This window comes from Sapajus apella, unplaced genomic scaffold (assembly GCF_009761245.1).
Source record: "Sapajus apella isolate SASKATOON/1434 unplaced genomic scaffold, GSC_monkey_1.0 scaffold78, whole genome shotgun sequence".
NCBI lineage: Eukaryota > Metazoa > Chordata > Mammalia > Primates > Cebidae > Sapajus > Sapajus apella.
In genome coordinates, this window is record NW_022437018.1 from 10083871 (window position 1) to 10111331 (window position 27461).

Consider the following 27461-nt stretch of genomic DNA (forward strand, 5'->3'; position numbering starts at 1 on the left):
GCTGGTGAATTATTGACTTTATTGCAAATCATGAGAAACACAAGATTACTGCTATAATAAAATTAGCAAAGATCAGTAAAAACAGAAAACACAGTAGCAATTAAAGTGAAAATATTAAGGTCACTAAAGAATGTCTAACTGATTAGCTTGCAGTTTTTGAGATGGCTGAGAACTACTATCAATGCGATCACCTTAAGCAAACACTCATAAAGACTTGAAAAAGTCCCCATCCCAAAGTCGACTACCGGTATTCAATATTGTAGATTTAACTGAATTTAAAGTTATGTTAAAACCCATTTTATTAAAGTAAGAGAAGAATTCCTCTTACATGATCACTGTCAAGCCATATATCAAGAAAAAGATTGAGATTACATTACTTTTCTTTAATAGAGACAGGGTCTCACTGTGTTGACCAGGACTCAACCTGCCAAAGCACTGGGATTACAGGCATGAGCCACCATGCCCAGCTGAGATCACATTACTTTTAGTGTTTAATTTCACTATAACAGGAAGCAGCCTAATACATATTTTTTTAATTTTCTGGATTTGTCCTGATTTTTAGTCTTTGTACATGAGCGAAACAATAAAGGAAATCACTTCTTAGATACATTCAAATGACTTCTAATCGTCTCCCACACATGAACTGTTTCCCCTTTGCTATCTTTCATGGCCCATGCTTGTCTATATAGACATAGCATAACATTGCTAACATTTTATGGCCTATTGTCCTCTTTTTTCTTAGCGTTATAAAATATTTTTCTATATTCCCACATAGTTATTGACTCATTTTAATGGCTGCAAAATCAGGTACTCATTTAAGTTCAAATGGTTTAGTTTCACTCCTCAGAAATGTATTCCTCTTTCTCTGACGGGTAGTCATAATGAAATGAAGTAGCATTATTCTTTGTAACTGGTTACTTACTTTTCAAATACACTCATAAGTGGAGCCAAAACTCCATTAGTTCATTAGTCTGGAAGCATTATTAAATCTCCATTAAAATGTCTTCATTTTTCAATTTTTGGGGGGTGGGGACGGAGTCTCACTCTGTCACCCAGGCTGGAGTGCAGTGTCGCGATCTCAGCTCACTGCAACCTCTGCCTCTTGGGTTCAAGCAATTCTCCTGCCTCAGCCTCCCAAGTAGCTGGGATTACAGGCAATGTACCACCATGCCCAACTAATTTTTGTATTTTTAGTAGAGATGAGTTTTTGCCATGTTGGCCAGGCTGGTACAGAACCCCTGACCTCAGGTGATCCGCCCACCTCAGCCGCCCAAAATGCTAGGATTACAGGTGTGAGCCACTGTGCCCAGCCCATTTTAAAATTTTTAACATGAGGATTAAGTGGGCAACGATGCGCATTTGCTAAAGGCAGTCCCTTACATTTCTTTTTATGCAGAAAATACTTGGTGGTTAGAGACCGCGGCATCATAGCACAACCACCTCTAGGCTGTCAGTGTGCCCTCTAAAACAACAGCTGCACCTCCTCTAATGTCAACCCTTCCATCTGGACGAAGTGAAATCCCCAGCTCTCCACCTCGGCGGGAACACTGAAATGCTGAAGAAAACAAACGAGTCAAATTAAGAGCATTTTCACCGTTTTAAGTTAACAGAGCATAATGAAAGATTTCTTATTACAAATCCTAGAGTCCTCCCAGATCAGTTTCAAGAATAAATTCCTTCATCTGTTTATGGTATTGCCCACTCCCACCCTCATTCTCCAGCAAACTGAGAGGACCACAAACTCAATTTGATCTAAAAACATACAGCTCCACATACTCCCTTCCTGAGCCTTTTCCTGGGCCACTTCCTATAATGGCCCAGACACACCCCACTCATCCTTTCTTCCCCTCTCTCGAAGAATAAGCAAAGATGTTTGAAAAAGTAGAGTCTAAGAAGATGACGAGGGGTGGTCTTGGCCCTTCTGAGAAGGCCCCCATCTTCTCAGCTCTGAACAGGACAGAGGGAGTTCATTCACTCATAACATGTTCAAGCAACGACGTGTGCCAGGCAGACAAAAGAGGCATAGCCTCAGTCTTCCAGGAGTTCAGTACTTAAGAGAATAATTAGACTCGCCAAAAAAAATGAATAGCCACCCTGCTCTCTCCAAATCAGGGTCACAGACTCCTTGGATGATCAGGGCAGTGCAGCCTCCATCAGCGGCAATCATTTTTCTCTGCCCCTAAGCAATACATTATCACTAGGGGACTTGGTTCCAAAGTAATTTGTTTGATTCAATCCTGTGACTAGCAATAGCAGTAAGGAACCGTGCTGATCAACCAATCTCAACCCATCACATTATAAATAACCTCTCTCGTCCCAAGTTATACAGCTAGTTAATTTTATTCAACAAACACTTATTGGGCAGTTACTGTGTCTGTGTCCATACAGTCTCTGTGTGTTGGGGAGGCAGAGGTGAAGATGTTTGGGATGAAGGATCTTTAAGGGTGAAGGAATGGAATCTTAAAAACCTTTCATTTTCACATGGGTGATACATAACATTTTATTACATTTTCAAGGGGATAGTGCATATGGAACACTGGATTGGAATTAGGCAAATAAAAAATAAATTGGTAAAGAGCTGTCCTACCATGCATTTCTTTCTTCCCCAGCTGCTGCGACCAGTAGCTGCTGAGAACAGCGTGCGCAGACCCTTAAAAGAAGTGAAAAGTTAGGAGACAATCCCAAAGAAAACAGAGGCAACTTTGTGATAAATTACTAAGCATTTACAATCAATTATCCAGTTTGCCTAAACCCTAGATCACCTAATCATTATGTTGGCCAGCCCACAGCAGGGTATAGAATTATGAATGGAGATAGAAAGGAAGACATAGAATTTATGGATAAACTCTGCCAAATTATGTATCAAATATGTCTTAGTTTCTTTCCTTTTTTCTTTTTTTGAGACAAAATAATGCTCTGTTGTCCAGCCTGCAGTGCAGCGGCACAATCATGGCTCACTGCAGTCTTGACTTCCCATTCTTAAGTCATCCTCCTACCTCAGCCCTCTGCAAGTAGCTGGAACTACAGGTGCATGTCAGCATGCCTGTCTAACCTTTGTATTTTTTGTAGAGATTTTTTTTTTTTTTTTTTTTTTTTGAGACGGAGTTTCACTCTTGTTGCCCAGGCTGGAGTGCAATGGCGCGATCTCGGCTCACCGCAACCTCCGCCTCCTGGGTTCAGGCAATTCTCCTGCCTCAGCCTCCTGAGTAGCTGGGATTACAGGCATGCGCTACCATGCCCAGCTGATTTTTTGTATTTTTAGTAGAGACGGGGTTTCACCATGTTGACCAGGATGGTCTCGATCTCTTGGCCTCGTGATCCACCCGCCTCGGCCTCCCAAAGTGCTGGGATTACAGGCGTGAGCCATCGCGCCCGGCCCTGAGATGGGGTTTTGCCATGTAGCCCAGCCTGGTCTTGAACTCCTGAGCTCAAGAGATCCTCCCACCTCAGCCTCCCAAAGTATTGGGATTACAGGTATGAGCCACTGTGACTGGTCCTTACAGTTTCTTAAGGCTGAATTAGACTGCAGGTTTTAATTATTGTCTTATCTATCGGCTCATTGTTAGCTCTTGGTAGGAAAATCAAGGCCTCTGCATACTTTTTTTTTTTTGTTCTGCTTTTTTTTTGACAGAGTCTTGCTCTGTTCCCCAGGCTGGAGTGTAGTGGCACAATCTCAGCTCACTACAACCTCCACCTCCTGGGTTCAAGAGATTCTCTTGCCTCAGCCTCCTGAGTAGTCAAAATATGCCACCATGCCCAGCTAATTTTTGTATTTTTAGTGGAGACGGTTTTTTGCTATGTTGGCCAAGCTGGTCTTGAACTCCTTACCTCAAGTGATTCACTCACCTGAGCCTCCCAAAGTGCTGGGATTACAGGCATGAGCCATCACGCCCAACCTTGTATAAATCTTTCTACATCTTTCCAGGGAAAGTATCTCCTTCTTTCCAGAGTGCATACGCAAAGAAAGGTGGAAACTCGGAAAAAAAGGCTAAATTTTCTTTTCTTTTATTATTATTATTATTTTTTTTTTTTTTGAGACGGAGTTTCGCTCTTGTTACCCAGGCTGGAGTGCAATGGCGCGATCTCGGCTCACCGCAACCTCCGCCTCCTGGGTTCAGGCAATTCTCCTGCCTCAGCCTCCTGAGTAGCTGGGATTACAGGCACGTGCCACCATGCCCAGCTAAGTTTTTGTAGTTTTTAGTAGAGACGGGGTTTCACCATGTTGACCAGGATGGTCTCGATCTGTTGACCTCGTGATCCACCCGCCTTGGCCTCCCAAAGTGCTGGGATTACAGGCTTGAGCCACCACGCCCGGCCCTCTTTTATTATTTTTTAATTCTTTAGTAGAGATGGGGTCTCCCTATGTTGTTCAGGCTGATCTCAAACTACTGGCCCCATGGAATCTTCCCACATCGGCCTCCCAAAGTGCTGGGATTACAGGCATGAGCCACCGCACCTGGCTAAAAGGCTAAATTCTCCACCAAGCTAACATTCCTGAGCTTTTGGTGCCAAAAGAACTTCCTTTTTAGCGAGGTTTGTTTTCACTTTTGTACTCTGGATTTAGATCAGAGATTAGATTTTAAAATGAAAAAACAAAATATACAGCAATAACTGACAGAAAAATATTTTGGGGAGAAAAAGATGGAGAGGAAAAGCCTCTCATTTAGGAAAACATATTAAGTGCTATAGGTCTGGGTGCAGTGGCTCACACCTGTAATCCCAGCACTTTGGGAGGCCGAGGTGGGTGGATAACCTGAGGCCAGGAGTTTGAGACCAACCTGGCCAACATGGTAAAACTCTGTCCCTACTAAAAATACAAAAAATTAGCCTGGCATGATGGCAGGTGCCTGTAATCCCAGCTACATGGGAGGCTGAGGCAGGAGAATCTCTTGAACCTGCGAGGCAGAGGTTGCAGTGAGCTGAGATCGTGCCATTGTACTCCAGCCCAGGCAACAGAGTGCAACTCTGTCTCAAAAAAAAAAAAAAAAAGTGTCGTGGGTCGTTCAAGTAACGCAACCAACCATCCTGGTTGGCCGAGACCATCCTGGTTTTAGCACCGAAAGCTCTGCATCCTGAGAAACCCTTCAGTCTCAAGCAAACCCAGATGGTTGGTCATCAAAGTCCAAGGATCTTTACACTCTAGAAAAGCATTATTACAGGAAAAAAAAAACTTGCACTCTGGGCCAATTAGAATCTTTGAGAAGCAGCTGTGCATGTATGTACAAATCTGCTCAGAACTTTTCTTCCATGGGGAAGTTGGACTGTTGGGATGTTGCTGGGTATTTTCCTGAGTCTTTAGAAGTGCTTGTTGTTGAGTTTTGAATTTCATGTGTTTTGTTCCTCAGAGAGTAACTGAGCCATCCAAGCCCTGCCACCTGACCAGAACAGGGGTCTTGAAGGCTCTATTCAACCCCTGTGGCCCCGTTCGTCATCCCACCCACCATCCTCCCACTTCAAGCATTCTTGTCCTTTGCAGCTCAGCTCACTGTTCCCAAAGAGGGTGAGAGTAGAAGTCATAACATTTCTGCCCATTTTTGACTCCATCCCTCTGCTTCCAGGTGAATAATCTAGAGTTGTTGGCTCAAGGAGATAGTTTTGCTGTTATTATTAAAATAGCTAGTAGTTGGCCAGGGACAGTGACTCATGCCCATAATCTCTGCACTTTGGGAGGCCGAGGAGGGTAGATCACTTGAGGTCAGGAGTTCGGGACCAGGCTGGCCAACATGGTTAAACCCTATCTCTACTAAAAACAGAAAAATTGGCCAGGTGTGCTGGTGGGTCCCAGCTACTTGGGAGGCTGAGGCAAGAGAATCACTTGAACCTGGGAGGCCAAGGTTGCAATGAACTGAGATCATGCCACTCCATTCAGCCTGGATGATGAAGTGAGACTCTGTCTCAAAAAAAAAACAAACATAATCATGAAATAAAATAGCTAGTAGTTATTGGGCACTTACCATGTGCCAGGCACTGTATTAAGCCCTTAACATGCATTGTGTTTTTATAGCCCTATGAGGTATTACACACAATTTATAGAGGAGGGAACTGAGACTTTTGAAAATCAAGTCACTTGCTCAAGGTCAAGAGCTTGGAAGCTAGTAATGTAAACCCAGGCTGTCTGACACTCAGGTTTAACCCTGCTATCTGCCTGCTCTATTTTGTTTTTCTTGTGAGACTTCAGTGAAGGGATGGCAGGGAGGGGGAGAGATAGAGGAACAAGGCAGCTCAAAACCCATGCCACCTGAAAGGTCACAGGAAGTGCACTTAAATAACTATTTGCAATCCTCCTCTTCCATTGTTTTACCCTCCCTTGAGCTCAAGTAAAAAGTACCTGTCACTGGGTCTTCAGCCACACCAACCCACGGTGCAAAATATCTGGAGTAAAAGTCAAATGCTTGGGTCTGCCCACCAGGCTCTCCTTTGAGGGTAAGAATAAGTCCTTTCACCTTCCCTGTGTTTTCAACTTGCGTCAGATTTTCTGTGTTCACTTTCAGGTTCTCCAGAAATGACCTTGTTCATAAACGAGATGGATTAGGACAAACCCATTTCACAGCCCACTCGCCAGACAGACTCTGTAAAACAGGCCGGGGTGCAGCTTGCTCAAGCAGCTCAGCAGGAGGGGAGGGAAGAACAAGTGGTAATGTCTTCCGACCAGGGAAAGAAACACTCTGGCTGCATAAATCATGATTTGACTGCACACAGCACAACCAGACCAAGGCAGAGCTACAAATCTGGGCAGTCAGCCCTCCCCAAAGTGCTGATGCAGCCAAAAATCTTACCTGTTGTAAGTGTCACTTAGGCGGACGAGAAGCTTTCGGGTATCTGGAGAATAACAGACGTCCTGGACCAGTGTGTTGCCTATGGCAGTCTGTAGAGACAGACCAAAATCTCCTCAGGGGCATGCCCTGGGTCAAGTCATTGATCCCCTGAAATGGGGAATGAGCTCTCACTGAGCATCCACTGTGAGCCAAGCATACCCATTGTCTCCAGTCCCCAAGAGCGTTAGTGCAGTTTCAGAGCTTAAGCTGTTGCCCAAGGATGATCAGTCTCCTGGCTACCACAGACGCCTCTGTGAGCCTCAGAACAGGCATTGCAGCCAGGTACAGTGGCTTACACCTGTAATCCCAGCACTGTGGGAGGCTGAGGTAGGTGGATCACCTGAGGTCAGGAGTTCAAGACCAGCCTGGCCAGCATGGTAAAACCCCGTCTCTGCTAAAAATTAAAAAATTAAGGCCGGGCGCGGTGGCTCAAGCCTGTAATCCCAGCACTTTGGGAGGCCGAGGCAGGTGGATCACGAGGTCAAGAGATTGAGACCATCCAGGTCAACATGGTGAAACCCTGTCTCTACTAAAAATACAAAACATTAGCTGGGCATGGTGGTGCGTGCCTGTAATCCCAGCTACTCAGGAGGCTGAGGCAGGAGAATTGCCTGAACCCAGGAGGCGGAGGTTGCAGTGAGCCGAGATCGCGCCATTGCACTCCAGCCTGGGTAACATGAGTGAAACTCCGTCTCAAAAAAAAAAAAAAAAAAATTAAAAAATTAGTCAGGCACAGTAGTGCATGCCTGTAATCCCAGCTACTTCAGAGGCTAAGGCAAGAGAATCACTTGAACCTGATGAACCAAGAATCACTTGCCCAAGATTGCACCACTCCACTCCAGCCTGGGAGACAGGGAGAGACTTTATCTCAAAAAACAAAAACAAAAACAAAAACAAAAACAAAAACACAGGCATTGCTCACAAGTGCCTATTATGTACCTTAATGCACAGCTCCTTCAAGTAGGTATTCTCCCCACAGAGAAGGAGAAAGAGACTTAGAAAGGCCAAAGATCACACACACACACACACACACACACACACACACAATCCTTGACCCAGGTCTGAGGTCAGAGAAAAAGCTCTAAATCCCTACTGACCACTGTCTTTGGAGATGGGAGGCCTTATGTCCACCTCTTAGAGCTGTGAGGATTAAATGAAATCATTCATGTGAGTTCCTGCAGCAGCAATTAGAACATTCCACATGGCAAGGACTCAGGACTAGCAGTTTGACTGGAAGTAAGGACTAGAGGACTCGTCTTACACTGCTCTGCTTGGCAAGCATACCACTTTCACTCAGATTGTATGTGACAGATCAATAACAACATGCTCTCAGGATACCTTGGTTTAGTCTACCTGACTGCAGATAATCTTGCTGCAATCCAGGAACATCATTTGTTCATATGCTTGTTTGAGGGTGGCTTGGAGCACTGAGGGAGATTACGAGGCGACAACCCCTTCCCACACCAACAAGTCATCCTTTGGCACCACTCCCAGCTGCCAGGCCCAGCAGATGCTAATTACGCAGTAGTTGTATGGTAATTGCTAGGTGGCTTCAGGTTCCCTAAACCTTGTTAGAGGCCAAGATACTCCAGTTCCCACAGACAGAATTCCTTCTGCCTGGGGTGGTACTTGAGCTTTCTCCCTCTGTGACTATGGGCTGACCAACGTCACTTCCTCAAGATATGGGAATTCTACGTATAGCCAGATCCCATCTGTTCTCCAGAGCCTTGGTCTCTCAAACCCTGCCCTTATCTGCCCTTATCTGCAGGTCTCTCAAACCCTGCCCTTATCTGCATGTGTATCCACGTTGATTAAATCCCAGCACTTTGGGAGGCGGAGGCAGGTGGATCATGAGGTCTGGACTTCAAGACCAGATTGGCCAACATGGTGAAACTCCATCTCTACTAAACAATACAAAAATTAGCTGGGCACGGTGGCTCATGTCTGTAGTCCCAGCTACTTGGGAGGCTGAGGTAGGAGAATTGCTTGAACCAGGACCTGGGAGGCGGAGGTTGCAGTGAGCTGAGATCATGCCACTGCATTCCAGCCTGGGCTACAAAGTAAAACTTCATGTCAAAAAATAGTTTAAGGCCAGGTACGGTAGCTCATGCCTGTAATCCCAGCACTTTGGAAGGCCGAGGTGGCCAGATCACCTGAGGTTGGGAGTTCAAGTTCAGCCTCACCAATATGGAGAAACCCCATCTTTACTAAAAATACAAAATTATCTGGGCATGGTGGTACATGCTTGTATTCCCAGCTACTAGCAACTGAGGCAGGAGAACTGCTTGAACCCAGGAGACAGACGTTTCGGTGAGCCGAGATTGCACCATTGCACTCCAGCCTGGGCCACAAGAGCAAAACTACGTCTCAAAAAAAAAAAAAAAAAGTTTAATTATCGGCTGGGAATCTTACTGCCAGTTTCTAGGGAAGAACACAAAATGACAATACTTACAACCCTTTATTATCACATTTAATAAATGCTGACTCTGAGGCAAAGTTAAGTTCTTTCTACCATGAACATGGTCTGCCATTATAAATTTTTTCCCACTTTCTTACCAGTATGTTTAAAGCAGTTTGTTTTTAAATTTGGCGTGTCTCCAGAAACCCAAGCCATGGGTGGGGCTGAGTATAAAATCAGGATCCATCATGCTTATTTGTTTATATTCCTTGAAAACATTGATAAAGCCAAACACTAAAGAGATTCCAAATGCTGTAGTTAAAAATTCACTGAGAAATACCCCAGTAGTACTCACAATAGACTAAGCTACAGAATCATTCTTCTCATAACAGCCCTTGCCCTGGTCCTGACCTGGGTCCTCTCTTCTCTACGCACCAAGCACCTGGTCATCCAGGGCTGCTCTGGCCCTGCAGAACCTCCGTGGGACAACTGCAGTGCCCACCTCACTGAGAAACATTGAGAATTAAATGAACGATGCAAGTGAAATGCTCAGCAAGTGGCACTGCACACAGAGAGACTCTCAAATGTTTCATCATCATTAATATTTAAGCCCCATGCCCACACAGACCCCATGAGGGGCCCATGTTCCGCATCGTTTTCTCTGCAAGATACTCATGCTTTCTTGGTTTCCTCCATCAAAGCACGTCCCTCCCCCACCTCAGTTCCATCCTTTACTACAGAAACTGGGGACACCGACAGCTGCCAGGAAGCTTCCATCTTTTTTCCCTCCACCTTGTGTGTATGGATTTTATGGGATTATCTCTTTCTGCCAGAAATTCCCAACTTTCACACCTGAACTTGCATGGAGATGCTCTGGGCCCATTCCTCTATTCCTCTCCTTCTAGCTAGAGAAGCACAGACATTCAATATCCCTTCATTTCCCTAAAAGCTAGTCTCCTCCCAGAAACTTACATTTCCTTAAGACATCCTATTCTCCGTCTTCTTCGCCACCTCTATTGGTTCTTTTGTGGCTTTCAGCCTGCCACACAACAGTGTCTCTTCCCTCCACCCTACCATGGGGGCCAGCACTGGCAATCAGGAGCCAAGAAAAACTGGTCAACCTTCTCACCAAATAGAATGAATATTAAAATTCAAACTTGAAACACTGTAACATTTATATTGGTAGAAGACCTGTCTTTGGGGATCAAATGGTACTAAATCTTTCTGTGCAAACAATAACCAATAACTAGGCTCAGGTTTGATTCTTTTTACCAACCTTTATCAAATCCTCTACTTCATGGAAGTTCTAGATGGGAGAAAAAAAAATAAAATTATTATAAAGCAGGAGAGCTGTCGGTTGCACACACCTTAGGGCAATAATTACAAAGAGCTGACCTGGGGGTGGGCTGGATAAAGAGGCAAGTCCAGAATGATGCCATCCTCTGCTTGTCTGGCCTTTAGTTCCCCACTCAGAGTGACAAATGAGAGCGTGCTATTCATATTTTCTGGCCAAAACAGAAATCAAGAAATAGGAAATAAACTTTTGTCATATATATGCATGTCTATTTCAAACACCTTTGCGTTGTCTTAGACTTTCTGGCGATGCCATCCTTTTCTGTGATGGAGCGAGGTTTGGGTTGCTGGGGTCTAGAATGGAGAAAACTCTCACTAGATTCTAACTTGAGAACCAAAAACATAACTGATTGAATGTGGCATCATACATCAAGGCTTCAGATCCCAGCTCTTTATTGCTTACTAACTGTGCCCTTACTAACTTAGCCTCCTTTTTTTCTTTTTGAGACAGGGTCTCACTGCGTTGCCCAGGCTGGAGTGAAGTGGTGAAACCCCGTCTCTACTAAAAAGACAAAAATTTAGCTGGGCATGGTGGCACGCATCTGTAGTCCCAGCTACTCGGGAGGCTGAGGCAGGAGAATCACTTGAACCTGGGAGGCGGAGGTTGCAGTGAGCCGAGATTGTGCCACCGCACTCCAGCCTGGGCAACAGAGTGAGGCTCTGTCCTCAGAAAAAAAAAAGGGTGATGGCACATGCCTGTAGTCCCAGCTACTTGGGAGGCTGAGGCAGGAGAATCGCTTGTACCCAAGAGGTGGAGGTTGCAGTGAGCCAAGATTAATGCCATTGCACTTTAGTCTGGGAGACAGAGTGAGACCCTGTCTCAAAAAACAAACAAACAAACAAAAAAACCACACACACAGACAAAAAAGAATGCACCACAAATCCTGGCATCCATGTTGCTGATACAGCTTGCGCTACTTATAAGTGTGTATAACATTTTTAATGAAAACAAAGAATGGTGACCTAATTCTTTTCTCCCCCTTAATATTTCTGTAAAACTTAAACCACATGTCAAAGGTGAAGAACTTTGGCTTAATAATTTTCACTGAGCATAAACTTTACACTTGGAAACTCAAAGCTTAATTTTTCTCATTACAATTGGTATAAGACATTATTATTTACAAAGCATTTTTTCATACCTTAGCTCATCTAACAGTAAGACTGCCCTATGAAGGGTTCCAGGGTGTGATTATTCCAAACCTCGGCATCAAACCAACCCATGTGGAGTCCAGTTTTCAAAAGACACTCCCAAATCTCGCTTTGGGAGGCTGAGGCAGGTGGATCACCTGAGGTCAGGAGTTTGAAACCAGTCTGGCCAACATGGTAAAACCCATCTCTACTAAAAACACAAAAATTAGCCAGGTATGGTGGCAGACACCTGTAATCCCAGCTACTTGGGAAGCTGAGGCAGGAGAATCGCTTAAACCCAGGAGGTGGAGGTTGCAGTCAGCCAAAATTTTGCCGTTGCACTCCAGCCTGGGTGACAAGAGTAAAACTCATGTCAAAAAAACAAAAACAAAAGACACTCAATCTAATTTCAATAAACCCTATTTTTCAAGACTCAGTTCCTAAACATTTCGGGATGTTTGCTTGCCTTTGCACGTATCCCCTATCCACAGTTACCAATATCATCTTTTTGAAATGTATATTGAATTACATTATATGGCCTCTCAACTTTATCTCTTGCCAAGCATATAGACAGGCCCCAGGGGCTTTGCACTTGCTAGCCTCTGCCTGGGATGCTGCTCCTCTCACTCCAGCTCATCGCACAGATGCTTCATCTTATCCTTTAGCCCAAATTTCCCCATCTCTGGTGGGTCCTGATCCATATTCTATATGTGACCCATGGCCTCTGGGCTGGGACTCCATGAGGCAAGGAAGTACCATAGGGTGCAAAGTGTAGGGAGGCACCTGCTGTGTCAGCTGCAACCTGGGGCCTTGCTGGCTCTCCCTACACCCGGCCCTGACCCTGCTTGCCCAGTGTGCTGGTGGCCCACATCTCTCAGCTGAGTCGCTCTCTTGGAGTTACCCTTGGCTGAGTAGAGCTACCTTGCCCAAAGTCATACATCTTTTCCAAGCTTTGGGGACCGGTCCATGGAGGGTAAAAAGGCCTGACTCTTTGCCTCTACTTGGAACTATACTACTTGAAAAAATGCCCAGCTTCAGAGCTCCCTATGGATTTGGCCTAAGCCTTTCTTTGTTGCTACTACTCTACAGTTCAATTCCTTCCTGTAATCAATCTTGCTTTCTTTCTTTTTTTTTTTTTTTTTTTTTCTTGAGATGGTGTCTCGCTCTGTTGCCCAGGCTGGAGTACAATTGTGCGATCTTGGCTCACTGCAGTGACTGCCTCCCAGGTTCAAGCGATTCTCCTGCCGCAGCCTTCTGAGTAGCTGGGCGTGCACCACCACACTTGGATAATTTTTGTATTTTTAGTAGAGACGAGGTTTTGCCCAATCCCCACAGTGACCTCTGTTGTATCATCCTGTTTATTTTCTTGTTTCCATTTCCGTTTGCTGTTTATTCTTGTTTACGGCTGCTTCCATCTCCTGTTTTGGGACATTTTCCAGAAATCTCTTCTCTGTCCCATTCCCACAAGGCCCGGATCTCTATCCATTAAACTAAATTCAGCTATGATAGAAACTGGCAGAATTAAGGTGCTGCAACTCCTCTTAAGGTGAATGCATACTGTGGGGGCCCAGGAATCTTTAAAATTCAAGCAAAGAAGCTCTTATTGGCTGGGCGTGGTGGCTCATGCCTCTAATCCCAGCACTTTGGGAGGCCAAGGTGGGCGGATCACTTGAGCTCAGAAATTTGAGGCCAGCTTGGGCAACATAGCAAAACCCTGTCTCTACAAAAAATACAAAAATTAGCCAGGTGTGGTGGTGTGCGCCTGTGGTCTCAGCCACTTGGGAGGTTGAAGTGGGAGAATGGCTCGAGTCCAGGAGTCAGAGGTTGCAATGAACTGAGATCCCACCACTGCACTCCAGCCTGGGCAACTAAGCTAAACCCCATCTTAAAAAAAAGGAAGAATCTCTTATTGTGAAATGAATTTCAGTGTGGGAGGGGAAATAATTGGAGTGAAATGTGCCTGTTGGTCCCTGATATCATATCGTATGAGATGACAATTCTGCCCATGCAAGCTCCACAAAACCAGAGATCTCTGGTTTAAAATGAGTCCAGGCGCAGTGGATAACACCTATAATCCCAGCACTGTGGGAGGCTTATGTGGATGGATCACCAGAGGCCAAGAGTTCGAGAGCAGCCTGGCCAACATGTGAAACCCCATCTCTACTAAAAATACAAAAATCAGCTGGGTGCAGTGGTGGGAGTCTGTAATCCCAGCTACTCGGGAGGCTGAGGCAGGAGAACCACTCGAACCCGGGAGGTGGAGGTTGCAGTGAGCTGAGATCATGCCACTGCACCCCAGCATGGGCAACAGAGTGAGACTCTGTCTCAAAAAATAATAATAATAAAATGAAATGGTTGTCAAACTCTTTGTAGACCAGAAAGTAAAGTAAAATAAAAATATAAAATAAATAAAATGGCATTCTGACTGCAGCTTTCCAATGATGCTGGGCACATACTCAGAAAGGCCTAAGTGCTATTGAAGTTTGCTGTTTTTCTTTCTGAATAGCATGAAGTAAACTCTGTGAAGTCTTTATACCAGTCACTTTGAACCACCAGAAAAAGTGTGAGAACTTTAAAAAAAAAATTGCCATTTGCTAAGTGTTAGATTAATTAAAGAAAATCACATTACTTATTTTGTAAAACAGCACAGCTGCAGAAGCCAGGGTGGCGTGGCCACAGAGTGGGACCTCACTCGCTGGTGTAAACCACCTTAGTCCAAAGCAAGAACCTGAGGGTAGGAAAAGCCAAAGAGAGATGAGATCATTCCCATGCAAGCAGGTCACAGACTTCTCATTTTCCTCTTTCCTAAATATTTCTCTAGCATGATGAATAGCTGAAACATGTTGTAAAAGGAGGAATGATGGCAAGGCAAGCATCCTAGGGCTCCCCAGTGCTAGATCTGGAATGGAAACATTCAGATTCACCAACACCCCCTCCCCGAGATGAACTGAAAACCAAATTAGAATCTCCTGCTCTGTCTACTATCTGCATGCAAATAACAAGGGGGTATTTTCCTTAAAGATCATTCCCCTACCTAAAAAATAATTTCTGGTATCATTCAAGAATGATTTTAAAGAATGCATATTTAGGCCAGGTGTGGTGGCCCCCACCTATAATCCCAGCACTTTGGAAGGCTGAGGCACAAGAATTGCCTGAACCCAAAAGGCGAAGGTTTCAGTGGGCCGAGATCATGCCACTGCACTCCAGCCTGGGCGACAGGGCAGTTAAAAAAAAAAAAATGCATATTTACTTTGTGTAAAGTTGTCTGTCGGGTGCAGTTTTCGGATAAAAGCAGTTTCAGAGAGGTTCATTTCCCTTGCAATTTTCTGATGCATGTCTTCATCCAATTCCTTAATTAGAAACAAAAGATTATTGAGATTTCAGAAACACAGATCAGACTTCCTTTGGACAGCAACTACTGTTAATTTAAAAAGCAGTTTATTAATAATAAAAGTAACATGCATAAAAGGAAATCATTACCAAGGAATTCAAGGCACCTTTTATAAAGATTGATTCTCAGAAATCCATGCTTGCCGTACCCTGTGAAGAAGAGTTATAAATGTGCAAGCTGGAATAGATTGTGAAAAACTGGCTGGCCTAGCCTATCTTTTGCCAAATTAAGATCTAGTCTAGCTGACAAAGTGTGCTCTCTTCTAAAAACAATCTCCACAAAAGGAAGTACCCCAGTCTCTTGCTGTGTTGGTGAAAGAGATGTTCAGCATTCACTCTGGGCAGGCGGGACCGCTCTTCCCCTGTCTTTGCATTTACTCCCCTCTGTGGGAAGGGCTTCTGGCCAGGGGTCACCTCCTCTAGTAAGCCTTCCCAGACCACTGTGTCTAAAGGTGTTGTCTCCTCTCCAGTGCTTAGATGTCCTGAAATTGCCTTGTGTGCCCTTCACTGTCTGGCCTCCCCGCCTCTGATTCTAAGTTCTGTTAGTGTATGGACTGTGCTGTTTGGTTTGTCCAGACCTGGAACAATGTCTGGTATTCATTCCAGCACAGTAGGAGATTAATAAACATTTGTTGAAAAAATAAGTACACTATTTCACTTAATCTCATTTTTAAAACCCTCAATGTCAATATTTTTATGCCCTTACAAATAAAGAAATTAAACAGAGGGATCATATAATATCCCAAGACCACCATATACCTAATAAACAGTACAGTAATTAAGAATGAGAGTTTAGCTAAGCGTGGTGGCTCACGCCTGTAATCCCAGCACTTTGGGAGGCTGAGGCAGGAGGATAGCTTGAGTATAGGGGTTCAAGGCCAGCCTGGGTAACAAGACAGTCAGTGAGACCCTGTCTCTGTAAATAAAAGATTAAAAAAAAAAAAAAAAAAAAAGAATGAGGGCTTTAGCTGGGCATGGTGTCTTATGGCTGTAATCCTAACACTTTGGGAGGCCAAAGTAGGAGGATTGCTTGAGACCAGGAGTTCAAGACCACTGGGCAACACAGAGAGGCGCTCCCACCCCCTAGTCTCTATTAAAAATAAAAATAAAAAGTTTAACCAGGCATGGTGGTGCTTGCCTATGGTCCCAGCTACACAGGACGCTGAGGTGGGAGGATCACTTGAGCCCAGACATCAAGGCTGCAGTGAGCCATGATTGTGCCTTGCTCCAGGGTGATAGAGCAAGACCCTGTCTCAAAAACAAAAAAGAAGGGAAAAAGGATGAGGGTTTTGCAAATGTGCACAATAGTAACAACTGACCAGGCGCAGTGGCTCATGCCTATAATCCCAGCACTTTGGGAGGCTGAGGCGAGTGGATCGCTTATGCCCAGGAGTTGGAGACCAGCCTGGGCAACACAGCAAGACCTTGACTCTAAAAAAAATTTTTTTTTAAATAGTAACAACAGGTGAATATAGAGGAAGGGAATATGCATGTTCATTGTACCATTCTCAAAACTTTTCTATAGGTTTTTAAGTTTTCAAAATTAAATGTTAAAAAAATTATGTGGGTTTGAAAACAGAATTGAATTCCTTTTTTTGGGGGGGGGGGGAAAGAGTCTTGCTCTGTCTCCCAGGCTGGAGTGCAGTGGCGCGATCTCAGCTTACTGCAATCTCTGCCTCCCGGGTTCAAGCAACTCTCTTGCCTCAACCTCCCAAGTAGCTGGGACTACAGGCGCACGCTACCACGCCCAGCTTATTTTTTGTATTATTTTAGTAGAGACAGGGTTTCACAGTGTTGCCCAGGCTGGTCTCGAACTCCTGAGCTCACGCAATCTGCCCGCTCAGCCTCCCAAAGTGCTGGGATTATAGGCGTGAGCCACCGCACCCAGCAACAGAATTGAATTTCTATACTGGGTGAGTCCCTAGTAGCAGTGTAAAAGCGGGCAAGCCATTTACTCTTATGGCCTCAGTTTCCAAACCTTTAAGATGGGAATAATAGCACTTAAGTCAAGGTTTATTGTGAAGATATATACATGCATACAAACACACACACACATTCCTCTTAAGAAAAAAAGTAGACCTGAAATATGTTTTCCTTTTGAGAAGGAGAATCCATTTTTAATCAATAAAATGCTTACTAGTTTGAGTTTGAATTTTAAAGACGTTTCAAAGCAAATGCATTTTTGTTTTGGTCAAATTTACTGCTTTTGATCTCCCGAAACCCAGAAGAAGAATAATTTTATATTAGTAAATTCATAATTCACTTGAGTTATGAGTTATGCATATTAAACATTCTTTGATTCAAAATCTTTTGAAACATGTTCTGTATAATTGTACAGGGCATAAAACTGTGATTACTGTGAAAAATCAGTCATGATTTTAAAACTATCAGCTGATATAAAAATCCTGGCAGGGGCTGGGCACAACAGCTCACGCCTGTAATCCCAGCACTTTGGGAGCCCGAGGTGGGTGGGTCACCTGAGGTCAGGAGTCGGAGATTAGCTTGGCCAACATGGTGAGACCCTGTCTCTATTAAAAATACAAAAATTTGCCAGGTATGGTGGTGTGCACCTGTAATCCCAGATACTCAGGAGGCTGAGACAGTAGAACTGCTTGAACCCGGGAAGCAGAGGTTGCAGTGAGCTGAGATGGTACCACTGCACTCCAGCCTGGGTGAAAGAGCGAGACTCTGTCTCAAAAAAAAAAAAAAAAAAGGCAGGTTTGGGGAATGGCGGGGGCACGCACTTGTGTGTGTTTTGAGACAGAGGCTTGCTCTGTCACCCAGGCTAGAGTGCAATGGCATGATCTCAGCTCACTGCAACCTCCGCCACCCAGGTTCTAAGCCATTCTCCTACCTTGGCCTCCCTGAGTACCTGGGACTAAAGGAACACACAAGCAAGCCCGGCTAACTTTTTGTATTTTAGTAGAGATGAGGTTTCATCATGTTGCCCAGGCTGGTCTTGAACTCCTGAGCTCAGGCAATGCACCCATATCAGCCTCCCAAAGTGCTAGGATGACAGGCATGAGCCACTGTGCCCCGCCCACCCAGAGCAAGACTGAAAGAGAGAGGAGGGAGAGAGAAAGAAATAACCCAGTGCCCAACACACAGTAAGTACTTAATACATGTTAGCTTTTTATTTGAGTGGCTCAAAGTCATGCTTTAACCAGCCACACTACACTGCCTGCCCATCACAAAGACAAATGATTATTAACCCTTTAACATGCTACAGACAGGGAAAACTAATGTCTAGCAGAGAAAATGAACCCCTGCAAGGTTTCTAAGACAGAACAGCAATCAATCAATCAATGAGTCCTGTGCCGGGCCAGGAGCATGGAACCACAACTAAGGGGATTTGTTAGAAATGCAGAGTCTGAGGCCCCATTTGGGGCCTCCAACCTTCTGAATCAGAATCTCCATTTTTACAAATTCCCCAGGTGATTATGTGCATTTAAAGTTTGAGAAACCCTTGTGTATAAGCCATGAATCTGTGTTCAAGGGACTTAGCATCTAGGTAGGGAGTTAAGACCGACATAGACAGCACTTGTGAACAATACCAGAGAATACGTAATTGAGACACATAGATTTTGACAATAAATACTCTAAAACTTTAAAGATGAGGCCTTGAGGTGAACCTAGAAAAGAGAGATTTCGGTGATTCGGACAGAAAAGTGTGTGCAAAGAGCTTTGTATTGGGCAAGTTGCTTGATCTCACTTCTGTTTTTTTTGTTTTTGTTTTTGTTTGCTGCAAAGTCACCCAGGCTGGAGTGCAGTGGTGGCACAATCTTGTCTCACTGCAATCTCCACCTCCTGGTTCAAGCAATTCTCCTGCTTCAGCCTCCCGAGTAACTGGGAATACAGGCGCATGCCACCACACCCAGCTGATTTTTGTATTTTCATTAGACACAGGGTTTAAGATGGGCCAGGCTGGTCTTGAACTCCTGACCTCAGGTGATCCACCCACCTCGGCTTCCCAAAGTGTTACAGGCATGAGCCACGGCACCCAGCCCATTCTCTTGTTAAATCAGAGATTAACCTTTAGCATATTGGGCACTCTAGAATTCTAGAAATAGGATGATGAAAATGCAGTGAATGAGCACCTGTCCCACCTGCAGGCACCTGTGAACCTGGGTAAGTGAGAAGCCCCACCTAAGTAGAGGAGTAGAGAGGGCCACTGGAAACTCCCAGGCAACAAGACAACAATATTAAGAATTGAACTCAAACGGCCAGGTGTGGTGGCTCAAGCCCGTAATCCCAGCACTTTGGGAGGCTGAGGCGGGCAGATCACAAGGTCAAGAGATCAAGACCATCCTAGCCAACATGGTGAGACCCCATCTCTACTATAAATACAAAAAGTAGCTGGGCGTGGTGGCACACACCTGTGGTCCCAGCTACTTGGGAGGCTGAGGCAGAAGAATCGCTTGAACCCAGGAGGTGGAGGTTGCAGTGAGCTGAGATTGTACCACTGCACTCCAGCCTGGCGACAGAGCAAGACTCTGTCTCAAAAAAAAAAAAAAAAAAAAAAAAAGAATTGAACTCAAGCACCTCTAACAAGAGATGGCCATGCATATGACACCTGATAGAAACTGAGAGGTATTTAAGCCCCTTAGTGCAGAGTCTGCAATCACAAGTCTCCAGTGGTAATTGAAGGGGTGACCAAGAAAAGCTTTTGCTGGCCTTCCTAGTCTTGCCTCCTTGCCTGCAGAAACCTAAAGTGCCTGCCAGTCCTTCCTCTATCTGATCTGGCCAAATTTCCTATCTTTGTCCTTCCTTTCTTTGTCTATAGCTTTTTGTGACCTTTAGGATAAGTCTTTTTTTTTTTTTTTTTTTTTTAAGAATCCAGAGGACTTTCAGGATACAGATAGGATAAGTCTTTAGAAGTATTAAAACATCCTACATTGTAGCCAAGCTCACCATCTATTGGTAATAGATTTCTTTGCAAATGGGCCCTTTCACACATTAGCTAGGATGCAAACTCCACTGCCCACCAGCTCTTTAATCCTCTCTACCTTGGTATACTGCACTTCTTGCAATTTGAATTTATATAACTGTAACTTCTATTTCAGGACACTGGAACATGCACCTGCTATTTGCCCGAGGGACCAGAGAGGCATGGAAAGTTTGACAGTAGCAGCCCACAACATGCATCACTGGCAGCTGGACTTTCACTGAATTTCTACACTGCAACCAAAGGACAAGACAAGGGTGAATCACGGAAAGGCTTCAACTTTGAAAGCCTTACAAACAAAAGAGAGAGAATGCGTTCATTCAAAATACTGGCTTTTCTTTCCAACAATTTTTCCATTTTACACTATGAGCTTCTTTTCAAACGCTGTACAAAACAGTTGCAAACCAACAGCTATTAATTCCCTTGCTTTAATATCCATTTCCCTTTGGCCTTCTTATGTGAATCAAATTTCCAACAGCAAAAACAGAGTGATGTTTGCCTTTCTGAGTTCTGGTGTACTGGGATACTGAGGTTCCATCACCTTGTGACCCACAAAGATTAAGGATCAGAAAATCAGAGTAAAGTTTTAAAATACTCCCATCTTGTGGCAGTTTTAAAATATGGCAGCCTAAATATGACAGCCCCGACTTATCAGTCCTGATTGTTCATTTGTCCCTCTGCAGGTAAGATTCCAGTAAAGTCAATGCACCTGGATGGAGAAGGTTCTAAAACCTGCCTCTTCTAGCACCACTGGTGCTTTTTTTATTTTGATTTTGATTTTATTTTTTCAGAGACAGGACACTACCCATGGCCAGTAGTTGCTCATGGGTCCTTGTAGTTTTTACCCAGCTGTCATCATATCTGTTTTACTTTTTACATTGCTTCTATACATTTTCCATGTTTCTACAAGGTCTTTATTGTCAAACAGATTGTCAGGCATCTGAGGACACCATCAATTTTTTTTTTTTCATTTTTCTTTCTTTTTTTTTTTTTTTTTTTAGACAGAGTCTCGCTCTGTCGCCCAGGCTGGAGTGCAGCAGTGTTTTCTCAGTTCACTGTAAGCTCCTGGGTTCAATTGACTCTCCTGCCTCAGTCTCCTGCGTAGCTGGGATTACAGGTGTATGCCATCATGCCTGACTAGTTTTTGTATTTTTAGTGGAGACGGGGTTTCACCATGTTGGCCAGGCTGATCTCAAACTCCTGACCTCAGGTGATCTTCCTGCCTCAGCCTCTCAAAGTACTGCGATTACAGGTGTGAGCCATTGCACTCGGACAATTTCTATTAATTTTTTTCAAATATCTGCTGTATGTTCCTTTTAGACCTTAATCTGTTTTTTGCTTTCACCTAAAGTGTTATATGTTTTTCATGTAAAAAATTTAAAAATGAGTTTGTCAGTTGGGCATGGTGGCTCACACCGGTAATCCTAGCACTTTGGGAAGCCGAAGTGGGAAGATTGCTTGTGTCAAAAAATAAAAAGAAATTAAAAGTGAACTTGTCTTGAAAACAAACAAAAAGCCCTTTAGAATATTATAGAAGCTCTTGAACTTTATTCCTCAGAAGTTTTTACTTTACTTTCAGTCATCTTTTATCAAGTGTTCAAAAACCTCAAAGCACCGTGACCTAGTCTTCAGTCTGTCCACGAAGTTTTCCTATGCTTAGTTGCATCTTGGTCAAATTTTAAATAATTTAAAACAAATCTACAAAAAAAATTCCTCTGAAGCCCTATACTTAAAATCTGAAGTATTTTTACCTTATAAAATCTAACATTATTCCATCCTCTGAGTCTCCGTCGTACCTAGAACCTTCAGGTTTTTTAGCCTCTGTGGTAACTACTGAATAATGGTCAGTTTACAGGTCCATCTTCCCCACTAGACTCTGAGCACCTGAAGGGCTGGCGAACTTGTTAACCTTTGCACCTCTGATTCAGCCCAGAGTCTGGCTGAATTCCTACCGAATTGTGGCCAATATGATAAGGTTTAGAGTTTATTTGTCTCTGACATTTTCCCATGGCCACTTGTATTCTCTCTACCATCTCAGGACACAACAAACCCGAGAGCAGACACCATCATTTATACTTCTATTATAATTGTTATTGATTAAGGAAAAGTGCTACCTTTGTCTCCAGGAGGTCAAGATTCTCACATCCAAAGAACAGAAAAGTGTGACTAAGAGGCTTAACAAACTAATCTTTAGATACATATTCAGGTGTCCCTGAAAGGCCATGAAATTATCCTGGTCTCATAGGCCCAAGCCTCAAAAGAAAGTGAATTGGAAAACTTTTTTTTTAAAACGAAGTCTTGCTCTGTCTCCCAGGCTGGAGTGCAGTGGTGCAATCTCAGCTCACTGCAACCTCCACCTCTCAGGTTTAAGTGATTCTCCTGCCTCAGCCTCCCAAGTAGCTGGGATTACAGGCACGTGCCACCATGCCCAGCTAATTTTTGTATTGTTATTAGAGACGAGGGTTTCACCATGTTGGCCAGGCTGGTCTCAAACTCCTGACCTCGTGATCTGCCCACCTCAGCCTCCCAAAGTGCTGGGATTACAGGCGTGAGCCACCACAGCCGGCCGAATCGGAAAACTCTTTAGAGAGCTTCCCCAAATGGCCGGGGCGCGGTGGCTCACGCCTGTAATCCCAGCACTTTGGGAGGCTGAGGTGGGTGGATCACTTGAGGTCAAGAGTTCGAGACCAGCCTGACTAATATAGTGAAACCCTGTCTCAAAAAAATAAAGAAAAAGAGAGCTTGCCCAAATCATGGACTTCCTGATCTTCTTTTTCCTTCTTCCACTCATACTGAAGCATGTTGTTTTAAACTATAAGTTTTTTGCTTAAATTTTTATTTCCTAGTTTTTCCAAACATATGATTAGCATACAAAATATGTTTTAATGAAGAGATAGGTAGAAAGAGAGAGGAAAAAGAAGGAGATAGCAATCCTATAAGTCTGATGTTTAATTTACTGGAAATCAAAGGAGTAAGTTGGAGAATAATGCCAATGTTTGTTATCTGATAAAAATGGACTATATTCTATTCAATATAAACTATTGTCAAAACTCTTCAAGGATATTACATGGGGCCATGAGGCAAATGTAGTAATACTTTTGACAAGCAGTTATAGTCAATTCCACAATTCCTTGACAGGGAGTTGTATTTGCCAGATTGTTTCTAAAGAAAGGTCATGATTTGGAATCTGGTTATTTTCATACTAATCTTCCCAAGCTCTTGTCATAATGGACAAAGGTTATTAACTTTATTACCTTCGGCATTTTGTGGAGAGAAAATGCCAGCACAAGTTTGCATAATGAATGTAGAGTTAAGATAAGACAAGGACTCTTGATGGCCACCTTACTGCTCCACTTGAGGGAGAAAAGAACTGTGGAAATGGGACTCAATTAATAATATTCCACCAAGTGTGGTGGCTTATGCCTAAAATCCCAGCACTTCGGAAGGCCAAGGTGGAAACATCACTTGAATCCAGGAGTTTGAGACCAGCCTGGTCAACATAGCAAGACCCCAGGTCTATTTTATAAAAAAAAATTTAAAAATTAAAAAAACAAAACAAAACAACTAAAAACCTATGTTCACCTCAGCAGTCCTCCTTTTTTAGAGACAGGATTTCGCTATGTTGGCCAGATTGGTCTCAAACTCCTGGCCCCAAGCAATCCTCCTGCCTCAGCCTCCCAAAGTACTAGGATTATAGGCATGAGCCACTGCCCCCAGCCCAGTTCTCCCACCCACTGGAGTCACTTGGGGAACTTTAAAAAACACTGTAGGCTGGGTGCAGTGGCTCATGCCTGTAATCCAGCACTTTGGGAGGCCGAGGCAGGTGGATCACCTGAGGTCAGGAATTCGAGACCAGCCTGGCCAACATAGTGAGACCCTGTCTCTATAAAAAAAAAAAAGTGGCCAGGTGCGATGGCTCACGCCTGTAATCCCAGTACTTTAGCAGGCCAAGGCAGGTGGGTCACAAGGTCAGGAGTTTGAGACCATCCTGGTCAACATGGTGAAACCCTGTCTCTACTAAAAATACAAAAATTAGCTGGGTGTGATGGTGCGTGTCTGTAATCACAGCTGTTCAGGAGGCTGAGGCCGGAGAATCACTTGAACCTGGAAGGCAGAGGTTGCAGTGAGCCAAGATTGCGTCACTGCACTCCAGCCCGGGCGACACGGCAAGACTCTGTCTCAGAAAAAAATACATATAGAGAGAGATATATATATACAAAAAAAAAATATTGGCCGTGTTATGGCCGGGTGCAGTGGCTATCGCCTCTAAACCTAACACTTTGGCAGGCCAAAGCAGGAGTATCACCTGAGGTTAGGAGTTCCAGATCAGCCTCACTAACATGGAGGAAACCCCATCTCGACTAAAAATACAAAATTAACTGGGCATGGTGGTGCATGCCTGTAATCCCAGCTACTCAGGAGGCTGAGGCAGGAAAATCACTTGAACTTGGAAGGCGGAATTTGTGGTGGGCCGATATCATGCCATTGCACACCAGCCTGGGCAACAAGAGCAAAACACCATCTCAAAAAAAAATTAGCTGTGCATGGTGTCAGGGAACTGTAATCTCAGCTACTCAGGAGGCTGAGGCAGGAGAATCACTTGAGCCCAGGAGGCGGAGGTTGCAGTGAGCCCAGATCGCGCCATTGCACTGCGGCCTAGGCAATAAGAGCGAAACTCCATTTCACACACACACACACACACACACACACACACACACACCCCACTGCTACCTGGGTTCCACTCCCAGAGTCTGTTGTAATTGGTCTGGAAGGCAGCATTTTCAAAGCTCCTTAGGTGATTTTTATGTGTAGCCAGGTTAAGATTCACTGTCCTCGAAGGCCCCAGCACACTTTTCCCAACTTAATATGACTTCCTTAAGATCAATTGCTAACTGTCTTCTTGAAGTAATTCTCAGATAATCTACTCTTGTACTAACTGCTCTGAGTGAAAGGACACCCTACCTTGTTTCTTACTACTTAGGGACAAAAACAAGGTCAATATTCCTTGACCTCAAGGAATTTTCTTTTCAATATTCCTTGACCTCCTAACTTTTCCTTGAGGTCAAGGAATATTATTTAACTATTAACCCTCAAGGTCAAGGAATATTTAACTGTTAACCCTCAAGGTCAAAGAATATTTAACTATTCCATTAATATTTATCCTAATCAAAAAGACACTTTTAAAATGAGTCTTTCAGTAAGTTATTTATATATTATAGCTTAACTCCTTCTACCTCTCTACTTAACTACTTAATTCCTTGCAAAATATCTCATTTTCTTGGTCCTAAAAAGAATTTCTAATTGCCTAAGCTATAGGTAAATTCAAGATACTCAGCTAGCATCTGTTATGTTAAATGTGAAACTGGCTATGTCTAGTCACACAAAGCTCATCTAATTTCATTCTCCTCAACACCTGGTGCTAACTAAATGAAAACCTGACGGCTGAAAGGGAGCCCTAGCTCTTCTTTTTAAAAATTGGCTCTAGTTCCTCTTTATCTGAATCTTCATTAGTCGTACCCAAGGCATACGAGTTTTTATCAAATACTTTGGTCAAAACCAACTTGCTTACGTGAACATCACTGAAATGATGGCAAAGAACACAAACCAAAGAGATGAACCAACAGGTGAAAACTAGTCTTTTAAAATAATTAATTGTTTCTACAGAAATCTAGAATTTCTGGCAGTGTAATTCAAATCCAAGCACTTACATTTTCTAGGAGGCACACAGCAGCAGGATTCCCACGAAATGCTCTTGCTGTGAATGCATCTGCTATGAAAATCGGAAGCTTCATTGTCCTTGCAAGCTGTTTTTGCAAGCTCTCAAAATTGCTGGTACAGCTCTCAAAATTGCTTTACGTCTTCTTCTTGGAAAAAAAATCAAAAAGTTAATGTTTTACTTGGTGTACAGATGCAATAACAGTTCCCAGATACAAAGTTAAGCAACTATTCAAACGTACGACATTTAAAGATATATAATCCCCTACCTTTTTTTTTTTCTTTTTATGAGATGCAGTCTTGCTCTTTAGCCCAGGCTGGAGTGATCTCAGCTCACTGTAACCTCTGCCTCCCCGCTCAAGCAGTTCTCCTGCCTCAGCCTCTCGAATAGCTGAGATTACAGACACCTGCCACCACACCTGGCTAATTTCTGTATTTTCAGTAGAGTTAGGGTTTCACCATGTAGGCCAGGCTGGTCTTGAACTCCTGACCTCAGGTGATCCACTCTCCTCGACCTCCAGAAGTGCTGGGATTACAGGTGTGGGCCACTGTGCCTGGCCGATCTCCTACCTTTTTAAAACCTCTAAAATGAAATTCATTTTAAAATACTGGCTAACTTGATTTTTTTTCCACATTTTGTATTGAAAAGTCAATGTCATACATATTATACATAGAACTTACAATGTTATACATGTTATACATAGAACTTAGCAGCATAATCATATTCTTTCTTAGAGTTGCCAGAGCTAGCTTAGGCTCTGCTTTTAATGAAGTGCATGAAACATCCAAGAGGCACGTATGTTGCTTACAATCTCCCAATGAAAATTATTACCTCCTTTTTTAAAAGAATGTATTATTTTCTAATTAAAAAATATGCTCATTATAAAAAACTTGGAAAATAAAAAAGACCCATAAGTGCACAAATTAGCAATAACATTATTAATATTCTGCATATACAGTTTTTATCAGAACTTTTACCCTCTTAACACTAAATTGGCCCTCTGCATTCTCAGCGGATAGATTCCAGGACCCCCTAAGGATATCACAGTCCACAGATGCTCAAATTCCTTATATAAAATAGCATAGCTGAAGGGCCATTTCAGTTATGCTAATTGGAAAATACTGTATAGCATGAGTATTTTCCAACGACACCAAATGCTTCAAAGACATCATTTTAATAGATTTATAATATGTTTGTGGATATGCTATAAGTTGTTTAACCACATCCTTTTGGGTGAATATTTAAGTTGTTTCTAATTTTTCATTTGTAAAGATAATGCAGTGATCAAACCTCTTGAATGTAAATTTTGGTCTGTGTTCCTGATTCTTTTATATACATTCCTAAAAGTGAAATCGCTGAGTCAAAGTGTACAGATGTTTTAACTTAAACAGTTAATTATCTGCAGAAAAAGTATACCAATTTGACAGTATATGAGAGTGTCTGACCACTGCTAATCTAATAGATTTTAAAACATCTTGTATTCATTTGTGTTTCTTATTTTGTTGTTGTTTTGTTTTGTTTTGTTTGAGACAAAGTCTCACTCTGTTGCTGAAGCTAGAGTGTTCAGTGGTGTGATCTCGGCTCACAGCAACCTCCAACTCCCGGGTTCAAGCAATTCCCTGCCTCAGCCTCCTCAATAGCTGGGATTACACGCTCCCACCACCACGCCTGGCTAATTTTTGTATTTTTAGTAGAGATGGGGTTTCACCCTTTTGG

General features: G+C 43.4%; 1 protein-coding gene and 1 long non-coding RNA gene across 5 annotated transcripts in view; one reads left to right on the forward strand and one right to left on the reverse strand.

Moving 5' to 3' along the window:
- The window catches only part of PBLD (phenazine biosynthesis like protein domain containing), a 41300-nt gene continuing 13839 nt past the window's right edge, over nucleotides 1-27461 (reverse strand). The window contains exons 2-10 of one of the 4 annotated variants that reach the window (XM_032252625.1): nucleotides 25738-25890; nucleotides 14945-15044; nucleotides 14324-14422; nucleotides 10609-10718; nucleotides 10490-10519; nucleotides 6777-6865; nucleotides 6329-6507; nucleotides 2588-2650; nucleotides 1-1555 (exon numbers count right to left, since the gene is read on the reverse strand). In XM_032252625.1, the coding sequence (XP_032108516.1) occupies nucleotides 1443-1555; nucleotides 2588-2650; nucleotides 6329-6507; nucleotides 6777-6865; nucleotides 10490-10519; nucleotides 10609-10718; nucleotides 14324-14422; nucleotides 14945-15044; nucleotides 25738-25821 (867 nt within the window). In that variant the 5' untranslated portion in view covers nucleotides 25822-25890 and the 3' untranslated portion in view covers nucleotides 1-1442. Of the gene's footprint in view, nucleotides 1556-2587; nucleotides 2651-6328; nucleotides 6508-6776; nucleotides 6866-10489; nucleotides 10520-10608; nucleotides 10719-14323; nucleotides 14423-14944; nucleotides 15045-25737; nucleotides 25894-27461 lie in introns of all 4 variants that reach the window. The other 3 variants (XM_032252624.1, XM_032252623.1, XM_032252622.1) reach the window with 3 other exon arrangements.
- Nucleotides 10964-26083, forward strand: LOC116533015. Its single transcript, XR_004261041.1, has 3 exons — nucleotides 10964-11051; nucleotides 14698-14700; nucleotides 26068-26083. It is a non-coding gene; the product is annotated as an uncharacterized LOC116533015 (long non-coding RNA).